This window comes from Marmota flaviventris, chromosome 4, assembly GCF_047511675.1.
Source record: "Marmota flaviventris isolate mMarFla1 chromosome 4, mMarFla1.hap1, whole genome shotgun sequence".
NCBI classification, from domain to species: domain Eukaryota; kingdom Metazoa; phylum Chordata; class Mammalia; order Rodentia; family Sciuridae; genus Marmota; species Marmota flaviventris.
This window is the reverse complement of record NC_092501.1, coordinates 13,425,975-13,446,077: the sequence shown is the minus strand read 5'-3', so window position 1 is coordinate 13,446,077 and position 20,103 is coordinate 13,425,975. Positions and strand designations below refer to the sequence as shown.

At 38.6% G+C, this 20,103-nt stretch overlaps 1 protein-coding gene across 4 annotated transcripts in view; it reads right to left on the bottom strand.

Moving 5' to 3' along the window:
- Shtn1 (shootin 1) overlaps positions 1-20,103 on the bottom strand; it is a 95,727-nt gene that overhangs the window by 53,405 nt on the left and 22,219 nt on the right. For 3 of the 4 annotated variants that reach the window (XM_071610687.1, XM_071610688.1, XM_027930040.2), the window contains 5 exons: positions 17,429-17,489; positions 10,721-10,815; positions 6,072-6,240; positions 4,027-4,124; positions 2,140-2,221 (listed from right to left, as the gene is read on the bottom strand). In XM_071610687.1, the coding sequence (XP_071466788.1) occupies positions 2,140-2,221; positions 4,027-4,124; positions 6,072-6,240; positions 10,721-10,815; positions 17,429-17,489 (505 nt within the window). The remainder of the gene's footprint in view (positions 1-2,139; positions 2,222-4,026; positions 4,125-6,071; positions 6,241-10,720; positions 10,816-17,428; positions 17,490-20,103) is intronic. The other variant, XM_071610689.1, reaches the window with a different exon arrangement.

Genomic DNA, 20,103 nt, shown 5'->3' with positions numbered 1-20,103 from the left:
AAGAAGAAGGTCCTTTCAAATAAAAGTGACACACCTTCTTTCCTACTCTTGCCATTTAATGGCCTACTCTGTTAAATAATGGCACAGACAGAATGAAGGGGATAGTGACGCCACTAGAATTAGGAATGAGTCGGGTGGCACCACCCAGTTGCTTCTGGTGAGGCACCTTGTCCTGAGCTGAGTCATGTCACTAAAATCCTTCAAAAGGCCCTCTTAATGGCTGCTTTCACTCACTTTTCCTCAGGCACTTCAGTTCTAACTGACTAAGGACGGGTTTGCTGTGTAATGACATAGTATTTCAAACTCCACTCTGTAAATCTACTGCCTCCTCAGACGAAGGACGAATAGTCTTACTCAAGTAAAGTAATGTAAGTGGTGGTTTGTGGTGTGAATTATAGGTCCCCGAGAGCTAAATGATTTTTAAAATCTATTTAAGAAAAGAAATTTTGTGAAGAAAACAAAGAAGACTACGACTATCTGAAGCCCTGGGCAAGATAATTGACTCTTTTCTATGTCCAGAACACTATAATAAAAAGTGAATTTTCACATGTCCAGGTCCCTTTGACTTGGATTCTGAAAGAAACGAGGTTGGTCCTGGTGCTGTGTTTATTGATAGCCGCCTCTCTGCCCACACAGGGGGCTCTCTGAAGGCAGGGCTGTGTGATCCACCTCTGCAGAACCCTGTTTCCAGCGCAGAGCCTCAAGCTGGCAAATTCCTCGATACATTTCTACCTAAAAATGAATCAGGACCTAAAGAAATGCTACCATCCAATGCATCTCCCACACTCAACTACCAGGTCTTTTGTTTAAAAATCCCAGCTGATAAGTGGCACAGATTGACAGTTGTCACCAATGACAATGTGGGAAGCCCTAGGTCTGAAAGACTTCCTGTTAGTATCAGAGCTTCTAGAGTAGGAAGCCAAGTGGCTGGGGGTGGGGGTGGGGGAGAACAAGAAGCATACTGGGGTCTCTGATACGGTCTGCATGAGGTTTGCCTCCCAAAGGTTCATGGTCCCCGATGTGGTGGTATTAAGAAGAACCTTTAAGAGGAGGGGCTTAGCCTCAGTAATTACCTCATTGTGTCTCAGAAAGAAGCAATGTTGTTCTCACAGAGTAGGTGAGTTCTCACTAGAATGGACTGTTATTAAAAGAGCAAGACTGGTCCCTTCCTCAGCTATGGCTTTCCATCTTGCCATGTGATCTTGCCCTCTCAACCTGCATTCCCACCATGATGCCATCCATCATGCTATGACTCAACCAAAGGAGGCCCTCACCAGCACCAAACACATGCTGTGCCATGCTCTTGAATCTCTCAAACTGGGAACAATAAACATCTTTTCTTTCTCAAGTTTTCAGCCTTTGGTACTTTGTTACAGCAATGAAAAATGGACTGACAGAGTCCCCTCCCTTGGAATAAACTTTCTCTAGATCTGTACTTAGCATCACTCCCTCAATTGGGGACATAAGCAACAGCCCCCAGAAGACTCTTACGTTTTACAAGAGTGATATGGTCACTGTGACAATTAGAATTACACAGTTTTCCTTGGAAGTAGTCACTGGAGACATTGTCCTCTCACCATGAGACCAGGTCTGACTTTCCTGATCATTAGTTTGTTTTTACTAATTCGTTTAAATGGTCATGAATCCTTCATGACCTAGCAGCTCAGAGCCGGATTTCAGACACAGACCTGAGAGCAAGCATGCATCCACTCTCTACATCAATTTATACTCTCAATTCCCCTTTGTTCCATTTCCCATCCTCATAACTTAAAATGTTATCTCTTTGCAAGTAATCACTGTAGATGTCCCAATCTTTGCACTGAGATTCACTAAATGACCTATCAAATGCATAAATGCAGAAGGGTCAGCCCAGATGACTGTGGTCCCAGGACACATGTAGGACATAGATGTGGCATTTATGTCTAAAGTTGCAAAACAAGTAGTTTCTGAGCTCCTCAATGAAACCACTTTCACATGCCCCCAATGACAAAGGAGTGGGAATGAAAGACACCCACTGCTAGGAAAACAGTCTAGGAGATTTTGGACTGTGAGAGTCTTTAGGTAAAATGACACAAAATACATGTAAACGAAACAAACGACATACGCGGTCGGTCGAGAAGAAAGACTGGAACGACATACCTCTGTTGCATTTTTCTAAGACTTTTCTCTGTTCAAGAACTTCTGAATTTAAAACAGCCTTTTCTTGTTTAACTTTATTTACCTAAAAATGTAAGATTTTGAGGGGAGAAAACACCCAACATTGTAAAACGAGACATATGGCAACGTGTGATTCTCAAATGGCTGTTCAGTTTTCAACAGGAAGCTGCAGTGCTAAGCGAGACGGTAGGCATCGCCAGCGCTGTCCCCACAGCTTCAGAGGTGGCTATTCGAGGGCAATCCCTTGGTTCCTAACTCAGACAGTCATGCTGGCACCAGCACCGGTTTCGAAAGATGACCATATCCTAACCCTTTAATGTATATATTTTGTATTTTTAACACAAAAATCTAATGATGGGTCACCCAGAAAATACACAAATCATTTAGTCAAGAGATCCAATACTCAATGAGGGGAGGAGTTTTGAACTTTGATGACTGTTTTCCTTACATAGAATACACATGAAAATATTCTCCCCCAAACTTAAATTTCTGAAAGAACATTTGACATCCATCACCACTCAAATACATTAAGCAGGTCTGTTTACGTAATCTAAAAATACTCCAAACACTATGGATTGTACTAAACTTATAAATGCAAATGGTGAGCACCAAGTTCGGGGGAGCTGGGCACGAGTGAGAAGAGGCAGCTGGAGAGGCACCAGCTTCCTCACTCGCCTATCTGTGTGTGCTCAGCCGGGCAGCGGGTAGAGGATGCTCATTATTGTGCTCGTTGTACCTTTTCAGATGTCTGAGACAGTCACAATAAAAATACTTTCTGAACTGTCTTCCAATAACACCTCTAGGAGGAAGGAGAGAGAATCATCAATAAATGACCCCCACTATGGTATGGGGGGCAGAAGAATGCATTTTCTGCCCCTCTCTGGTGGTGACTTGACAAACAAGCCAGGATGAGGATCCTTAAAGCAGCCGTGAGTCCAACAGCACCTCCAGAGAGACTGTGAACTGGCATCTTTTCCTAGAAGCTTTACTTTTGCTTTTTGTCACTATCCAACAGGAAAGTCCCTACACAAGTATTATCACCCTTCTTCCCATTCATTATAATGTCCTGCCATAGTGAAGGACAAGCAGCAGGGCTGGGAAGGCTGGTGGGCATTGCTTCCCAATCTTTTTTACATCATGGCCTTCAAGGAACTGGTGATATATATACAGGAATGGAGGAAACTGGGGAAGGCTGCTCGCTGGTGGGATCAAACCCTGGCACGTTTGGCAGCCACCTGAAGTGCTGTTGCCCATATGCTGCGAAATTCTTGAGCTACAGAATCTGAGAACCATGGAGACAAGTTAAATCCATATGGTGAAATTAGACTCTCAGCCTCGAGCAAATACAAGGCAACTGTGTGATCCTGTTCTTAAAGACACCTCAAGGGGACAAGAGAAAGAGTCTCCAAATCCCTGTTTGAACCCCCTCTTACATCTACCCTATATCTGCCTGTGCTGGAGGGACACAAAGGGACAGCCCCTTTAAACGGAGCCAGACCATCCCACTGGAGAAGCAAGATACTCTCTTCCTTCTTTGCCAGAAGCAATGAAGTGCGTGACCTGAAACCACTACCATTCTTACAAATCTGCCCCATGTAAGAAAAAAAAATGGGGACAACAGGGAGCATGTCAATGCTATCTAGTATTGCATCATTCAGCTAGGTAATGGGTACCTGAGCATTCAATGACCATGTTTCCTAACCCTTTTTGTATGTCTGAAATGGGGCAAAGGAAAAGATCAAAATTGGTACACAGTTCTTATATCAAAAATTAGCTAGCAATACCAAGTGTTTGATATAGCCAATCCCAAAAAAAGACTTTTGGTTTGAAAACACATAAAGCCTTGCCTTTCAGGCCTAAGATACGTACTTCTTCAATTACTTCTACAAGTTTGCTCTTCAGATTTTCCAACTCAATGGCTAATATCTTCTTTTCCTCCTGAACAGATACAATTTGATCTCGAAGTTCTGCATTTTTAAAGGAAAAAAAAAAAAAAAAAAGAAAAAGGTTTAAAAAATAAATAAATAAAACATATTCAAAAGAACTGAAAATGCCAGCCATACAGCTTATGATCAAGGTTATTTGGCAAAAAGAAGGAAAATAAAGAAGCAAAGGACAATGGGAATCTCACCTGCATGCCCCACCCCAAACACTCCTGGTTCTATACCAGGCAATCTCACCATGTTAAATGTACCAAAGTGAGTTTTCTTTGCAATCGATCAAACCCAAATTTGAGAAAACTATCCAGCAATTGGGAAGTTAAATTTCTTCGGCTTATGCTTAATGCACCATACTAATTTCTTTTTTATTTCATAAAGACCATGGCTCTTGTCACAATACAATATAAACAAAAAATCGGGCAGTTAATAATTTGGAGATTTTGATTTGAAGGAAAAAAATCCTGACTTCCTGCCAATTTATAGACTATAAGCATTATTCCAACTGACACAAAAATGTAAAGAAGGGTTAATTTTAGTAATTTTCTCTCCAGAGTTGTGGGTGCTTCATTTCTTAATTTATTTCTACTTTTTATTATTGTGATGTAATGATAAATGTTACTAGAATGCATATATTAGCAACTTTAAGTGCAAAAGCTTCTGATGTTAAAAGTTACCTCTGCCACTCAAATGTTTAAAAATACACATGGATTAGCACAGATTACTTAAGTTTTTATCCAGGCCTACTGTTTTGCCACTTGTTTTTAATTGCTTTTAATTTCTTATCCTTCTCTGAGGGCAGTAAGAAACCTGCTATGTGGTTATTTATAAATTGCATTAAACTTTGTACGTGGACCCAGCTTGAAGAAGTTCTCAGTGATTCGATTCTAAATCACTTTCTCCACTGGCTGGCTAATTACCAAGGAAGAACATGAGACCATATTGCTCAAGACCTAAAGAAAGGAGAATAATGAACAAAAGGAAATCCTTTAAACCTCCTCTCCCTCTCAGCCAGCATCAACTCTATTTTGTCTTGGGTTAAGAGGCTGAAGAGTCAGGTAAAGCCAGGTAAACCCTTCCATGTTTCTACCTGTACCTGAAATTTTATCTACCAAATAAACAAAAGAGTAGTACTTCTGAATGTGTACCAGGTTAAAATGCTCTGATAGTCATTAAGCCAGAAACTGCTTTGTGACATCTTTAACAGAAACAATATGTGTGTGTGTGTGTGTGTGTGTGTGTATATATATATATACACATATATTATATACATTACATATATGTATATATGTGTGTGTGTGTGTGTGTGGGTATATATATATATATATATATATATATATATATATATGAACATAAATAAAATTAATTTGCACTGAAGAGAAGTCTCCTATGATCTTGACTCTATGGCACTATTTGCTAGCCAACACAGTTGTTTAATACTGAGTATGCTTTTAGCTCATCGCTTAAATCAGGTATTCTTAGAAGGCAGAGACTAAGTAATTTAAGGAGGAATCTCCTCCAAAGATTCCAACACAGAACTAAACTGAAAGGGAATGATAACTAAACACATAGACACACACATATCTTTTGGTGCTAGGAATGGGATCCAGGGCATCTAGTGCGCTAAGCTCATACTCTACCACTGAGTCAGACCCCAGCCTCAGAGAAATGAATTTCTATCTTGCATAACACATCTAAAATTCTCTTAATACCCAGTCCATATTCTTACGGATGTGGTCTAACTGGCTGTTTCTGGAGACAACACTCTCAAAAGTGCCAAATTCCAAACAAGAAAGCCACCCATAAAGCATAAGTGCTATACCCTGTGATTCTCAAATAGCTTCTAGGGGTGGGCCTGAGGCATCAGCGTTTTTTTTTTTTTTTTAAGTTAACTATTTAGCATTTTACAGCTTCTCAAGTGGCTCTAACATGCAGTCAGGGAGTTGGAAGCATGCTCGGTAGTGAGCAGGGTCCCACCTTTGATCTGCCTCTGACACTGCACTGACGCACAGGTCTCCGCAGCTCCGTCTGTGTCCCCAGCAGGGTCCTCCTCATCAATGTTTATCTCCTCAGTTATGACATCTGGTCCCAGCTTGGCCATGTACAACATGCTGATCCTTTTCAGTGTTTTATTTTCTTTATTTAGCTAAGAAAAAATGCAAACATAGTTATTTTAACAGCAGTCAAATAATTATCTTGGGTTTTTAAACAATAGACAAATTAAGCAGGTTTTTGTCTTGCATATTCACAACAGTCACAGCAGGACACGAGGATTAGCAGATTCACTAAACAAGGTTGTGTTCACACGTTTTAATATTAGATGTGTTACTTTAAGTAAAACCTGGTACCTGGATTACAGCCAGCAGCAAATGGAAATGCTAGTTATGACCAAGAGGAAATACATATAAGGAATTAAAACACCAGTATTTCTAGTTATTAATAGTCTTAATATACATTCTTTATTTAAAGTAAATTTTCATCTTGATGCTGTACTGAAAACACCTCTTAAGTGTCTGCTTGCTTAAGTCCTTTCTTTTCTGGACATTTCCACTCATCTCCAGTGAGCATGTGATTTCTGTGGGAAGACCATACAACTCCAAAGCCTTCCCCAGCCATTAGCCATAGGTAGTAAGTCCAGAGATGAGACACGTGACCCAAGTTTGGCAAGATCTCTTTTCTAGGAATTTGGAGGCTGGAATAGAAATGAGTTTCCATGTGTCTGGACATAACAGGGGCTGGCAACCACACTCTACTACTGACCTGAGGAAGAGAGAAATGCAGTGTGTTGCAAAGGTGAATATGAAGCTGATATGGAGAGAGAGGCAGAGAAAAGCAAGGCGAGAGAGTTCCCCAAGCCCCAGTCCACTCCCAAACTGCTCCTGACTCACAATTGGGATTCTCCAATATTCGTCCCTAACAAGTTCCCATATCTTTCTCTTTTCTTGCTTGAGCTTGTTCAAGATGTGTTTCCACTACCTGTACACAGAATCTTAATAAATCACAATACAAGAAAATTCAAGGTAGTTCCTATTATCTCTACAAAAAGAGTTCTAATTCATAGCAGTAAAAAGGAATCCTAATTTGTTAATGTATTTGTTATTCCTTAATAAAGAATAAGCAGGTTTGAGTTTAATAACTGACATTGGAAATAAATGAACATAATGTCACTGGGATGCTAGCTTATCTTCTTTATTGTAAACTTGACACCAGAACAAGAAGTTTAGTATGATACACATCTGGCTTCAGCCCATTTGTGATCATAATTTGGCCCTTCTGGGTTTCTCACAGCCCTCTTCAGTCTGGAAGATCTGATTCTTATCCCAATAATTGAGAACAAAGTGACATGGTCTGGAGCCCAAGAGGTTTCCCTAACTTCCCTGAGGAATCAGGAAGAATCTCTTAGAAATAGCTGTAAAAATTCCATGGATTCTTCCAGGGAAGACCCAGAAGCTCTACTCAGAGAGTCCCTTTTTCCCAGTCCCTAGGCCCTATCTCCCCATGTTACTCTACGGGATCAGGGATAAGAGATGAGGCCCATAAGCCCCCAACCCCTCTTCCTTAAGATGGAAAATTTCAGGAGACGCTGTCGTGGGTCCTGTGAACCATGAATGCTACAGCACAGCCTTCCAAGAGGCTCAAGGAATCTTCTTGTCAATTCTTATACTATGACATCTTTTCTGAGTGTGAAACATCAATTTAAGAAGAAATTTTTTTAAATGAAGACAAATTATAACTCTGCCTTATGATATTTAAACAAATGACTCCCATCCCTGCACATTACAATCTCTGGAGAACAACAGATTCATGTAAAGAAAAAAAAAATCCTTAAAAATGCGCTGTAACTTATCCAAGTCTCTGACCACACGGCCAGCACAGTACTGTTTCAGACTCAGTGAATCCACACTGAGCATCACGGATGCAGACTGACGGAATGCCTTAGCACACAAGTCTCGAGAACTAACCTAATCCTTCAGTGTCTCATTTCTCATCAGCAAACTAAGGATAAAAACAGTTTCTATCCCCAATATGAAGATCAAATGAGATATTACAGATCAGGTTAGAGTTCAGCAAGTGGTTTAGCTACTACTACTAAAAAAGGAGGCTTAGTTTTTTTTTTCTTTGAAAAATCATTTATCAGCTAGTTTTCTTCAAATAAGGTGTGCATCTATACATTTTCTTCTTCCAGGATATTCATTAAAATGCTGATTTTTGCCATGTGGTACTTAATATATTTCTTCCCAGACCATCACAGTACTACTTGATAACCTGAGAGTTAACAGTTCTATTCTCAAAAGAGCTTCAAGCCTCTATCAAACCAGGCACTCAAATCCATCAGCTATGGGTCATCTGTAATACAACTACTTGGTAGTCATTAGCTTGAGGGAAAAATCCAACCACACAGCATCCTAAGTCTTCTCTCAGACACCATTTTCATATTTTGAAAGAAGAAATACAAGATTTGCAATGCCTGATGTCTTATGAACATTTTTGAGAAGTCTGTACTCACTGATTTTGGCTAAGCAATTTCACTGCAGCTACTCATCAAGTTACAGATTAACGGTACACTGCCTGTTGCGTGGAATCCTTGTAAGTCATGACCCCCTCCCACCAAATTAACCTATTACTGTATTCAAATTTAAATAGTTTTTATATTGTCATAGTTTAATGAATATTTAAAGAAACAAAGTAAGCAAATTAAATGGCTTTGAATTTTCTGACTTCAAATAATTGGTATATATTTATCAGTTTAGCTTCCACATTTTAGCAAACTATCCACACTTTTTTTAAGAAAATTATGAGGTCAAATTACATTGTAAGAATTAAATATTCCATATGTCATTAATCTGAAGGCAAAAGTTTAGGAAAATAATTAACTTATAGAAAATTCTCTGCTCAGAAAATGGAGTCTACTTTCAAAAAATGAGAATTGATACTGAAACAGAATGTTCTATTATCACTTAGTGTCACACATAAAATGAAGCTTCCAAATTCTGCTTTCACATCCGCTGAGCATATCTATAGATTAATAGGTTAATCTATTAATTAATGCTGGATTAATTCTGCTTCTTGATTTGTTTTTCACTCCATTCCCTATGAATTCACATTGCACCCTCAGAAACAAACTACATGTCCATTTTCAAGAAGGCTTCTTAGGATAGGAAACAAGTGGTATAAGTTAAAAATCCTAGGTGCAAGAATGACCTTAGGGATTAGGCAAGAGTGGTTTCTAAGAGGAGACAGCACTGGATACCTGGCAGCTTTCCAACATACACACGCCTGGACCATGCTCCTGGACCAAGGGGATCTGGAGAATGCCTAAGATGACAACCCTGGTCCACACAGACACTCAGAACATTTGGACTATATGGCTCAGAGAGGCAAATTCTCTTGCCAAAGGCTACCTGTTTAATAAAGGTGGGCCATAAGCTCTGCCAATCCTGAGAGGTGCCCAGTGTCTATACTCCAACTGGAATTAATGTTAAGAATAAGAGAGAGTATAGAGACTATCTGTAGGCCCCAGAGCTATTCTGCTCTGTATACAATTTTTTTTTCCTCTGCCTATTTCAAAAGAGATAAAGGAAATGGTAGGAGAATTCTTACACCATCATGGACTGGGGAGCTCTGGTGCTGTTGCCCAGAGTAAAAGGAAGTAAGAGCACCCACGCTCTTGGTGTTTTCAAAGCAAGGGCCTGGGTTGCTATGCATCCTTCAGACAAATAACAGGAGAGAAGTCACACACACAAATTTATGTTCTTAGTTAAGTTCTGATTGAATATCTTATGAATTCTAATGCAGTGTCGTTATGCAAACAATTAAGCAAATACCTCTCGCAAGCACACTGCTAATGCACACAAATTAAATTTATTTATTTATTTATTGGTGGTAGGATTTCAGTCACATCCAAAGAAATACTCCCGAGGTGGTGGATGTTGGGGGGTTGGGGAGGAAAAGAAACACAACCAGCATTACTAATGAAATTTGGTTGAAAATTGCTGTAATCCATTTTCTGATGAAGTGGTTCAGATGCATTTTACCCAACCCAAAATACATAAGACAGAGATAAAAACATTCTTTAATAATAATGTACTTCTGATGAGACAGAATATAGAAAATTACACACTTGGTAAATTCATCAGCTAGAGGCAATCAGCAGAGCACCGAGGTCACCTTTTGCATGCCCTCGCTTTGCTCTCACAAATAATCACCTGAAATGTAAGGCTGGAGGCTGGCTTTCCCATCAGTCCCAGCAGGGCCCACTCACTGCTCTTTCGTGTCACACCTGGTTAGTTTTAAACTTGGTTAGCACTGAACCAAATGCAGAGATGGAAAGTCCAGCACATTAACAGACTACTCCGGAACCCTGGTCCCAGGCAAAAAAAGCACAACTGTGAAAATACACACACGCAAACACTCCTTTTACAATCAAAACCACCTCTGCATCGAGGCAAATATTTACATAATCCCATTCCAGGATTCTGAGACCCGCATCCCTCTCCTCACCCTCAGAGTAGGGAGATGAGTGACTGCAGTACTGGCAGAGCCAAACAGGGCAGAAGCCGCTCTCCAGCAAAACAAGCTGAAATCTGAAAACTCAAGAAATATCCCTACCTTGAAGAGAGACTCACCTTTGTGGCCAGAGCTTCAGCGCTTTCTCGACAAGTCTTCTCGATTTCAAGATGGTTCTGCATGAAATTAACTTCCTCTATAACCATGTGAGAAACTAGGAATGAGGGGGAAAAGTCTCAGCATTCAAGGATTAGTCAGCTATTCCAGAAGCCCACGCATCGTCCCATGATTACGAATACTTCAATTCTTTCTCTGGCTAGCCTTTAGCCATTATCAAGAAAAGTTTTTAAGAAGCTGCCCTGACTTAACTTAGTTCATATTTGAACACAGAAAGAAAAAAAAGAACACAACAAAGAACAGGCACTACTCTAACATACATTTAGGAGGTTTGTAAAGCATATATTTTCTATGTGGCTATGGATACTATAGACATATCTGCTAATTTAAATAAAAGACTCTCCCACAAATGAACAGCAGCAAGATGTCTTAGAAGAATATAACATGTGGATCTAATAAAGAAAATTAGGTAATAAGAAGTAAAATGAAAATAAATCTTAAGTTGACTGACATAACTATGTGGCAGCTTAACTAAGAGTTGTAATATTAGTCTGTAAGAGTGACAAGCCAGTCACTGTTATTTCAAACTCCAGAGCACAGAAGCATAGCACTGAGATTTACATAGCATGTGATGAAAACAGGGGTTTAAATTGTTTCTATCATAAGCTATCAGTAGGAATAAGGGGAAAAAAATCAAATTTTACTTGATTTTTTTACCAACATTTAAAAAACTGTTTTAGATTTTTAGGTAGCTGGTTTATGTAAATTGAGAATTAAAGGTACAGAGTCATTTAGAACTTGGATTATATTTTGAGGCTCAACATCAAGTAAGAAAATGCCAATTCCACTCACCCACATTTCTTATTAAAAGGAAATCCTCAGAACCTTACACCTAACTGTAAACATGTATATTTATTGACATTTGTTTGGCTTTAAAAAAAAAATTAAAGGACCCAAATGTGAAACTCAACAAAGTTAGGCAAAAAGCTCTGGGCTCACATAACACAAAGAGAGATTACTTTTGCTTCATTTAAGCTTAATTAACCTGCAATTATGATTAAACTCAGAGGGAAAAAAATTCTCTCCAAATTAAATACAAAAAATGTATTACTTCCTAAGTCTGTCCAAAGTTCTTATTATGTTAATATTCAAATTCATAAAGCAGCACTAAATGGCCAGAAACATCTCTAACCTTGACATTTTTTCAGGGGTAATAATAATCTGCCGCAAATGCAGGCCAACCAAAAACCACTTAACTAATTAGTAGTTGCAGTCACCGAGAAAAACATGAATCAACACTGTTATTACAAGTGGCACATTTGAGTGGCATCTAATTATGACTTGATGAGCACGATACTTGCATTATCAACATTACTACTGCATCCCATCAGGGCCTAAAAGCTGCTGATGGCATTGACTTCGAGAAACTCCCACTCAATGGTACAGCAGCACCCAACAATCGGCTTGGCAGGGGCCCCCCTCACTAAATGACACGTTAAGCGTAATTACTGGTAGACATTGTAAATAAACAGGATTGGAAGTGAAAATTGTACCAAGTGCATAAGACACAATCTGACACATTGGAAGTGGCAGCCTTAATTGAGAGTTTCTTTGACTGCTCAAGATCATTTCAACTGCATTTCTCAGAGGACAGTGATTATAACTGTGGAGACAGACGGCATAATGGTATCAGCACTGCTGACAGAGCAGTGAATTAAATTGTATCTGCTGTGGTGTGAAAGCCTTGATGAGAGGTACAGATGCCTTAGTGGTCTTATCATTACAACACAATGGTCATGTTGTCATCAACCTTTCTGGCTCCAATTGAAAAGAAATGATTGTGTGTTGAAGCTCCCCCACACCACCCCCCTTGTCCTCTTCTATCTCTTGTTCTGAATAGAACCAATTTTCAGAGAGCTATGAAATCACGCAATAGGTCCTAAAATGCAGCTGCTTGGCATACAAACGGGTCCCCATTAAACTGGAATCACACACAATATGTGTTTATGCCAGAAGAACAAATAGAAGCTGAACACAGGCCAAGTTTATTCACACACACAAAGCCCATGTAGCTCTTCATCAATATAATTGCCTTTTATATTGTAGTTTAAATAATAGGCTCTATTATTTCCTTAAAATCCTAATATTCCTGGCATTTTATCACTATGTTTACAAGGTAGGTTCTTCAAAAATGTGAAGGAAAGAGAAAAGAAACCTATACAATTTTTACAACATCAAATATTACTTTGAATTTTTAGCCTTAACTACTTGACATCTTCTGCCACAATCTGGTATTTCTACTCTCATAACAAAAACATAAACACTCTGCATTTTTCATAGGAATTTGACTTTTTATTCAATAACATTCTTGCTCATGAAAGAGAAAGAAAAATCATTCCACAGTATTGAGGTTTAGGCCTAGCAAAAGGGGGCGGGGGGGGGGGGGCATTTATTTTCTAAGTATTTTGTAAAAGCTGCGCTGTGATTTAACTTGATAGACTTGGCCAAGGAGTACCTGCCCACATTTTCTCCAAGGCTGATGTGGTAGACTCCATCAGGTTGGGTCTTCATTTCTTCCTCAAAGAGGGAAGAGTAGGAATTCTTCATTGTGGTATGATTTTTAGTTTAAGAAATTATCCCAATGCTAAATTAGATAACTCACTTACCAACTTCCTGGGTTCCAAAGGGAAGAATACTTTAAAGGCCATTTATATTTTTAGAAAAGCAGGACTCCATTTCCAAATGCAAAAGTCAGGTCACATGATATAAAGCAGAAATAGTCTTAATACAGAAATTTATGTGTGTCCTTTCAAAGAATGAAAGTTGTTAAAACCTTTAGCTGTCTATTTTTATGGTCCTGAAGTAGGTCTGCTTTCTAACATCCATGATATACAGCTAACATACCTATGCCATTGCACATTTTAATGAAATAAGGTTTAAAAAAGAAAAAAAGATAAACTTTAAGAGAACTTAATATTGCAGTTATGCTTTAAAGAAAAAAAACTAATCTTTCAGGAGTCCATAGTAAAATAGGTAGTGAGGAAATATTAAAATGATATAGTTACTGGCATCAGTTGTAAAGTAACAGGTCAGTAGTAAGAGGGCCTGTGTACACAAGAGAAAACATGATCAGCCAGGCTGACAACTGTTGACGCTAGACCATGGACATGCGAGGGTTCATTGAAGTATTTTCTGTTTTGAAAAACTCTGAAATCTTTTATAATAAAAAAAGGCCCTAAGAACTCAATAGCATAACTAAAAGCACATAAGCTGTTATTTCCACCAGTCTAGCTGGATTAGCAAAGTTGGTCTCTCCTCATCTGTGACCTCATAGCACTCTCACCTTTATGCCACCCACAGGACATGTCACATTGCAGGGAAACGGGGTGGCTTTGTTTTAATTTTTGCTCTTGTCTTCCACTAACTGTGACCATTAAAAGAGGGATTTTTGTTTCACGTGTGTCTGGTCCTTTTGAATCCAGCATGATGCTATGTACAAAGGATGTGCTCCTGGTTTGTGGGGAGGATGGAGTTCATCGTGAATACCCTCTTACAAGAACGTTCCCTGTAGTGGAGAAATGCTTAGGCAACAACTATCATCACCATTTACCAAGCCGGATTATGTGTCCAGCCTCGTGCTAAACCCTTTATACCTGTTCCCCTATAAATCCTCACAATGATCCTACAAAGTAGGTGTCATCACAGTAGTTTTATATCTGACAACATCAAGGCCTCCTAGTTGTTTAGGAGGCTGAGGAGAGAGGACCTCTTGAGCTCATGAGTTTGACATATGCCAAATCACAGAGTTCTACCACGAAAAGGCAAGCCAAATTCACTCCCAAGGTGACTCCACTTTTTCACTATCCATTCTAGTTCATTATAGTTAAAGGCATCATTTTAACTATAAGGCGTTGTTTCCTGAGCAAAATTCCTGTCCAGCTCCACCTCCCAGTAATATGTAGAAGGACATCTCTGCAGCACACACGGTGAACACAACACAGCTTCTACCTCAACATCAGACTCCTCAGGAAACAGCCAGGAAGTGGGGTGTGGTGGCGCACGCCTTAAGGCCCAGATGCTCAGGAGGCTGAGGCGGGAGGATGCTGAGCTCATGAGTTTAAGAACAACAATAGTGAAACCCCATCTCAAAAAAAGAAACTTTCCCCCACAGCTGTCCAGATGTATTGACCCATATACACCAACTTCCTGAAGGTCAGCAACATGAACTCTTACTACTTACTGGAGTCCTGACATTCTGGATGGCTTAGGAGATAACATAGTGGTAGTAGCCACTAACATTCATTAAGCACTTACTATATGACAGGTATAGTGTTAAGTGTTTTTACATAAATTATCTCATTTAATACTTAGCCTATAAAGCAGGACCATTAATCTCAATTTTACTAATGCAGATAAGTATCTACTACATGGATTCACACCAAATGGAGCTCTTCACTGGTGAAAAATATGGCCAAACCCCCTTCCAGATCTGAAATTCTACCTCTGTTCAAAAGTCATGAATTGTTTAGCTCAGATACATTTTTTTAAAGAAATATTTAAGGTTTTCTTATTCCCCATTTTTTTTGACTTTAATTAGTAGGCCTAATAAAGGTAAAAATTAAAGGCATACAATGATACCGACTGTTGTGCTAGCTTCAATTAATCCTTTCAGGTCTTAACCTGAGTTTCTCAGAAGGAAAAAAGATGTAAATTCTTTAAACTATCAAAGGTGTTTAGAGGAAGACACAAAGGAAAGGGAAATGGAAGATGGAAGCAGAGTTTACATGTTACTCAAAAGGCCGAGGGGGGGATTTGCTTCCATTTTTGCATAATGCAAGAAGCAAAATCCTTACCATCATCTGGATCAAAATCTTTTGTGATAAATCCAACCATAGGAAACTTGAACTATCCCCACTGTACACAATACTCCAATCCCCTATCAATAATTCAAGTACATTAATTGGTAACAATGCCAATGGGATCACTGTTTCAGAGGTGATGGGTGCCAGCACAGTGTAAGCATATCCCACTGATCCTGCACTAGCCAAGGAGAAAGTCACGTGCAACTGCAATTCATGCATTCACAAGTAAGAGGTATTTCTATCACAGCATACCAGCCTCCCAAGATAGGTCATACCCGCAAGATTACCCTCAGATTTTCTTTCTTGTAGTCAGATGCTGAAATAAAGTGGTTATTGAAATTTAACTATAATGCTGCATTTTTATGGCTGTTTTACCTTCCAGAAGTGTCTAATGTTTTGAAGTGCCGTTACCAAGTCAACACTTTATGATATAATCAAATAACCTGACTGAGATAGCATCAGCAGAATGACAGAGAAAGCCTTTGCTTCCAAAGGAAGGGGGTCACTTTCCCTGCTACTGTCTGGCTCTTTCCCGGTGACATATTTCCATCTGACACTTCTGGGTCTGATTGTCTATGTTCTATCTTAGGGAATAAATAACAGATTTATGTCACATAAAAAAATAATAGTAAAAATTTAGAAGAATATTATTATTACTTTTGTGGGAACATAACTTTCCTTGGCTGGTGAAAGCGCTATTTCAAATATTCACACTCTTAAACATATCTAAGCTCTATGACCCTATAACTGCTTTTCTCTTTTTTTAACCATTTTATTAAAGCATTAAGTGACATGTAAAGAGCTATATGTATTTGATGTATACAGCCTGATGAGTTTAGGGGCAAGTATATACATCCATGAACCATCACTCACCATTAAGTCCTAGATACATCTATTACCTCCCACAGTCTCCTCCCACTCTATCCATCCATCCATCTATCCATCCATCCACCACAATGCCTCATGCATGCTAGGCAAACACTCTACCACTAAGTTATACCCCAACCCCTATGATTTACTTAGAACACTTAACATAAGATCTATCCTCTTAGTACATTCTAAGTATATAACACAGTATTGTTAGTTATAGCCACAAAGTTGCAGAGTAAATCTCCAACATAATTCCTTTCTAAGAATTAACCTAAGAAACTAATCAGATTACTATAAAGCTGTGTACTTTGTGTACTTGCCATGACATTAATTATAATAGTTAAAACCCATAAATAATCTATTAATGAAAGAACATGGTACCATTATATGATGGAATGCTATGGGCAACAATTAAAATGTACAGCTCTACCGACATGCAAATGTGATAACGTACTGTCTACTGAGAAAAGTAGGGCACCAGACCAAATGCAAAATATGCATTTTGATATAAACATATTACACAAATTTAAAAAAAAACAGGAAGGACAAGACTATAAAATGGTAACATTAGCTTTTCTCAAGTAGCCAATGTAACAAAGTAATTTTTTCTCTTTTAACTTTTTGTACAGTAAGATTTTCTACTAAAACTATAATAATAATGCCCTCATAAAATAATAATACTATTCCATTTCTTTAAAGATCACAGTAATATGGGCTGGGAATATGACTCAGTGGTAGAGCACTCACCTAGCACATGTGAGGATACTGGTTCAATCCTCAGCACCACATAAAAAAATTAATAAATAAAAATAAAGGAAATGTGTCCATCTACAACTAAAAAATGTTTTAAAAAAAGATCCCAGTAATGTCAAGGCACCTTTTGGGCAAATGGAAAGACAATTTTAATTATATATCTCTACTCACATAATACAAAAATAGGTATATATGTATAATAATTCCACTGAAGTGCTTACATACTTTTCTGAAATTCTTCCAGTTTTTTAACAGCTTCATCTCGTTCTTGCCTAATTTTGTCACACTGAAATGAGAAAAAAAAATGTTAAGTTTATATCATAAATTTTAAGTTTGGAAAGGTGAGCAAGAGTAAACATATAGGCAAGCAACAATTTTCTGAAAACAAAACATCTTTAAAAAGCACCAATAATACAAGATGGCTGTTCGGCTCAACTAGCACGGAATTGTCCAATTTTCTTAGACCTTCTAAGATAATGAGTCACCCTATGGCTCATTATCTCCTCAGTAACAGACCAATTTAATATCCCTGAGTTAAAGTGTACTCGTTCTTTAAGAGAATGTTTGCACTTCTTTTTAAGTAGGTATGTTTGTACCATTTTTTCCCCAGAGTAGGGGATCAAACCCAGGGTGTAGCACATGCCAGGCAAAGACCCTTCCACTGTGCCACTTTGTGGGAGTGCACATCTTTCTCAGGTGCCCCTGGCAGCCAACACCCTGCTCATCCACAAGTTGAGTTCCCCATGGGTTCAGCAACCCAGCTCACTGCTGTACTCTTGGGGGCCAACGGAGAGAGGACTGAATGAAGGCAAGGTGCTGCCACATACCCTTGCACACTCTCACCCAAGAAAACACGACACGCCATGCCCCCACCCACACCCCCCAGTATTTTGGCTGCAAGGTAGCAAAGGAGAGAAGATAAACTTATTTCACAATAAGCATGTATCATTTATAAAACTGGTTTTTAATTCAAAAAGGTGAGAGAAGTCCTTGAAAAGACTTTGAGGGACAAGACCATAAAAGGCAAAAATAACTATTAAAACGTGACAATCTTTTAGGCATGTGGTATAGAAACAAGTATCTCCTGTTTCAACAGCCCAGGATGGTATTAGTGATATTTTTAGGAATCAAAAAGTCATTACGAGAACTGAATTCAGGTCACCCTGAGTTGCATGAAACAGGGAAGACATGATTAGAGATATTTTTATCAAAACTACCTGAAACTTTAAAAAGCAACTTTTAGTTATCAGGATAATAATTTAAAAATGATTTTTTACCTGGCATGGTGTACACACTAGCAACTCGGGGCTGAAGCAGGAGGATCACAGATTTGAGGCCAGCTTGGTCTAATAGCAAGACCCTGACTCAAAATTAAAAATAAAAAAGACTGGAGATGTAGCTCAGCGGAAAACGTCCCTGGGTTTAAGGCCCAGTGCCATAAGGAAAAAAACTGAATTTCCTGGGAATACTTACCCTAAAAGAACCAAATAAATAAAGCAGAATTTTAAGATGCATTTGATGACTAACACGTCATACAGTGGGATTTCAACTCGTTTTTAAATTTCAAATTCCAATGATTTGAAAATTATGATGCCACTAATAATTTGACAAATTCAGATTAAAATAGTGAGATCATCTATTCGACTAGCAAAAACTAAAAAAAAAAAAAAATCTGAGCATTTGAGCATTCTAAAATCTGACAACTCATATTCTGCTGTATGTATAAATTAGGATAACTACTTTGGAAATAATATTCTATCAAAATTGATAACACACATCCCCTCCGAGTCAGCACTGCTGTTCAGGTGTCTACACCTGGAGAATTTCCAGCCATGTTACAAGATGAACTGTACGAAAATGTTCAGGTTTTTTTTTTTTTTTTAAATACCAGGGATTGAACCCAGGGGTGCTTAACCTCTGAGCCACATCCCCAACCCTTTATTTTTTATATTGAGAAAGGGATCTTGCTAAGTTGCTTAGGGCCTCACTGAGGCTAGCTTTGAACTAGTGATCCTCCTGCCTCAACCTCCTCAGCCACTGGGACTGCAGGCATGCATTACCACACCCAGTAAATGTTCCACATTTCTAATCATGACAGTCTTGGTATATTCACAAAATACACTATAGAACAGTGAAAACGAATAACTTAAAGCCATATAAACGCACACGTATATTATAATGCTGAATAAAAGGAGTAGCAGAACACATATCAAATGATGTCTTCAGCACACAAAAACATTTCATATATTTATATTATATGTACATATATTTTGATATGTATGGTATATACAAAAATATATGAGCATGAAATAGAAGGATAAATATAAAATTTATGACAGAAGCTGTACTCTAGGAAACAGGGAAAAGATTAGGGATGAATGGCACAAAAATCTTCAACCTGTGACTGGACTCAAGGGCCTGAGTCATGAATGCTGATGAAATATCTATATCTGCTGTATAATTTCTGGATTAATTTTGTGTTAATTTTCTGTTTTACTTCTGAATTGATTTGGCATTTCTGAAAGCGTGGGATGCCCTGTGAAAACTGCCATCATCCAAGAGGTGGTGTTTGAGAGTGGTTCTTCTGAAGGAACCAGAGGTTCATCCAAATCTCACATAGCTTGAATTGTCACTAAGACTGCATGACAAGAACATAAACAGGAATCTCCATACCACTCACCATAATGGTTGCGCCAATTTGCAGTCCCACCAGCAATGTATGAGTGTGCCTTTCCCCCCACATCCTCACCAACATTTATTGTTGATGATTGCCATTCTGACTGGGGTGAGATGAAATCTTAGAGTAGTTTTTGATTTGCATTTTCTAGTTGCTAAAAATATTGAACACTTTTTCATATATCTATTGATCAACTATATTTCTTCTTCTATGAAGTGTCTAT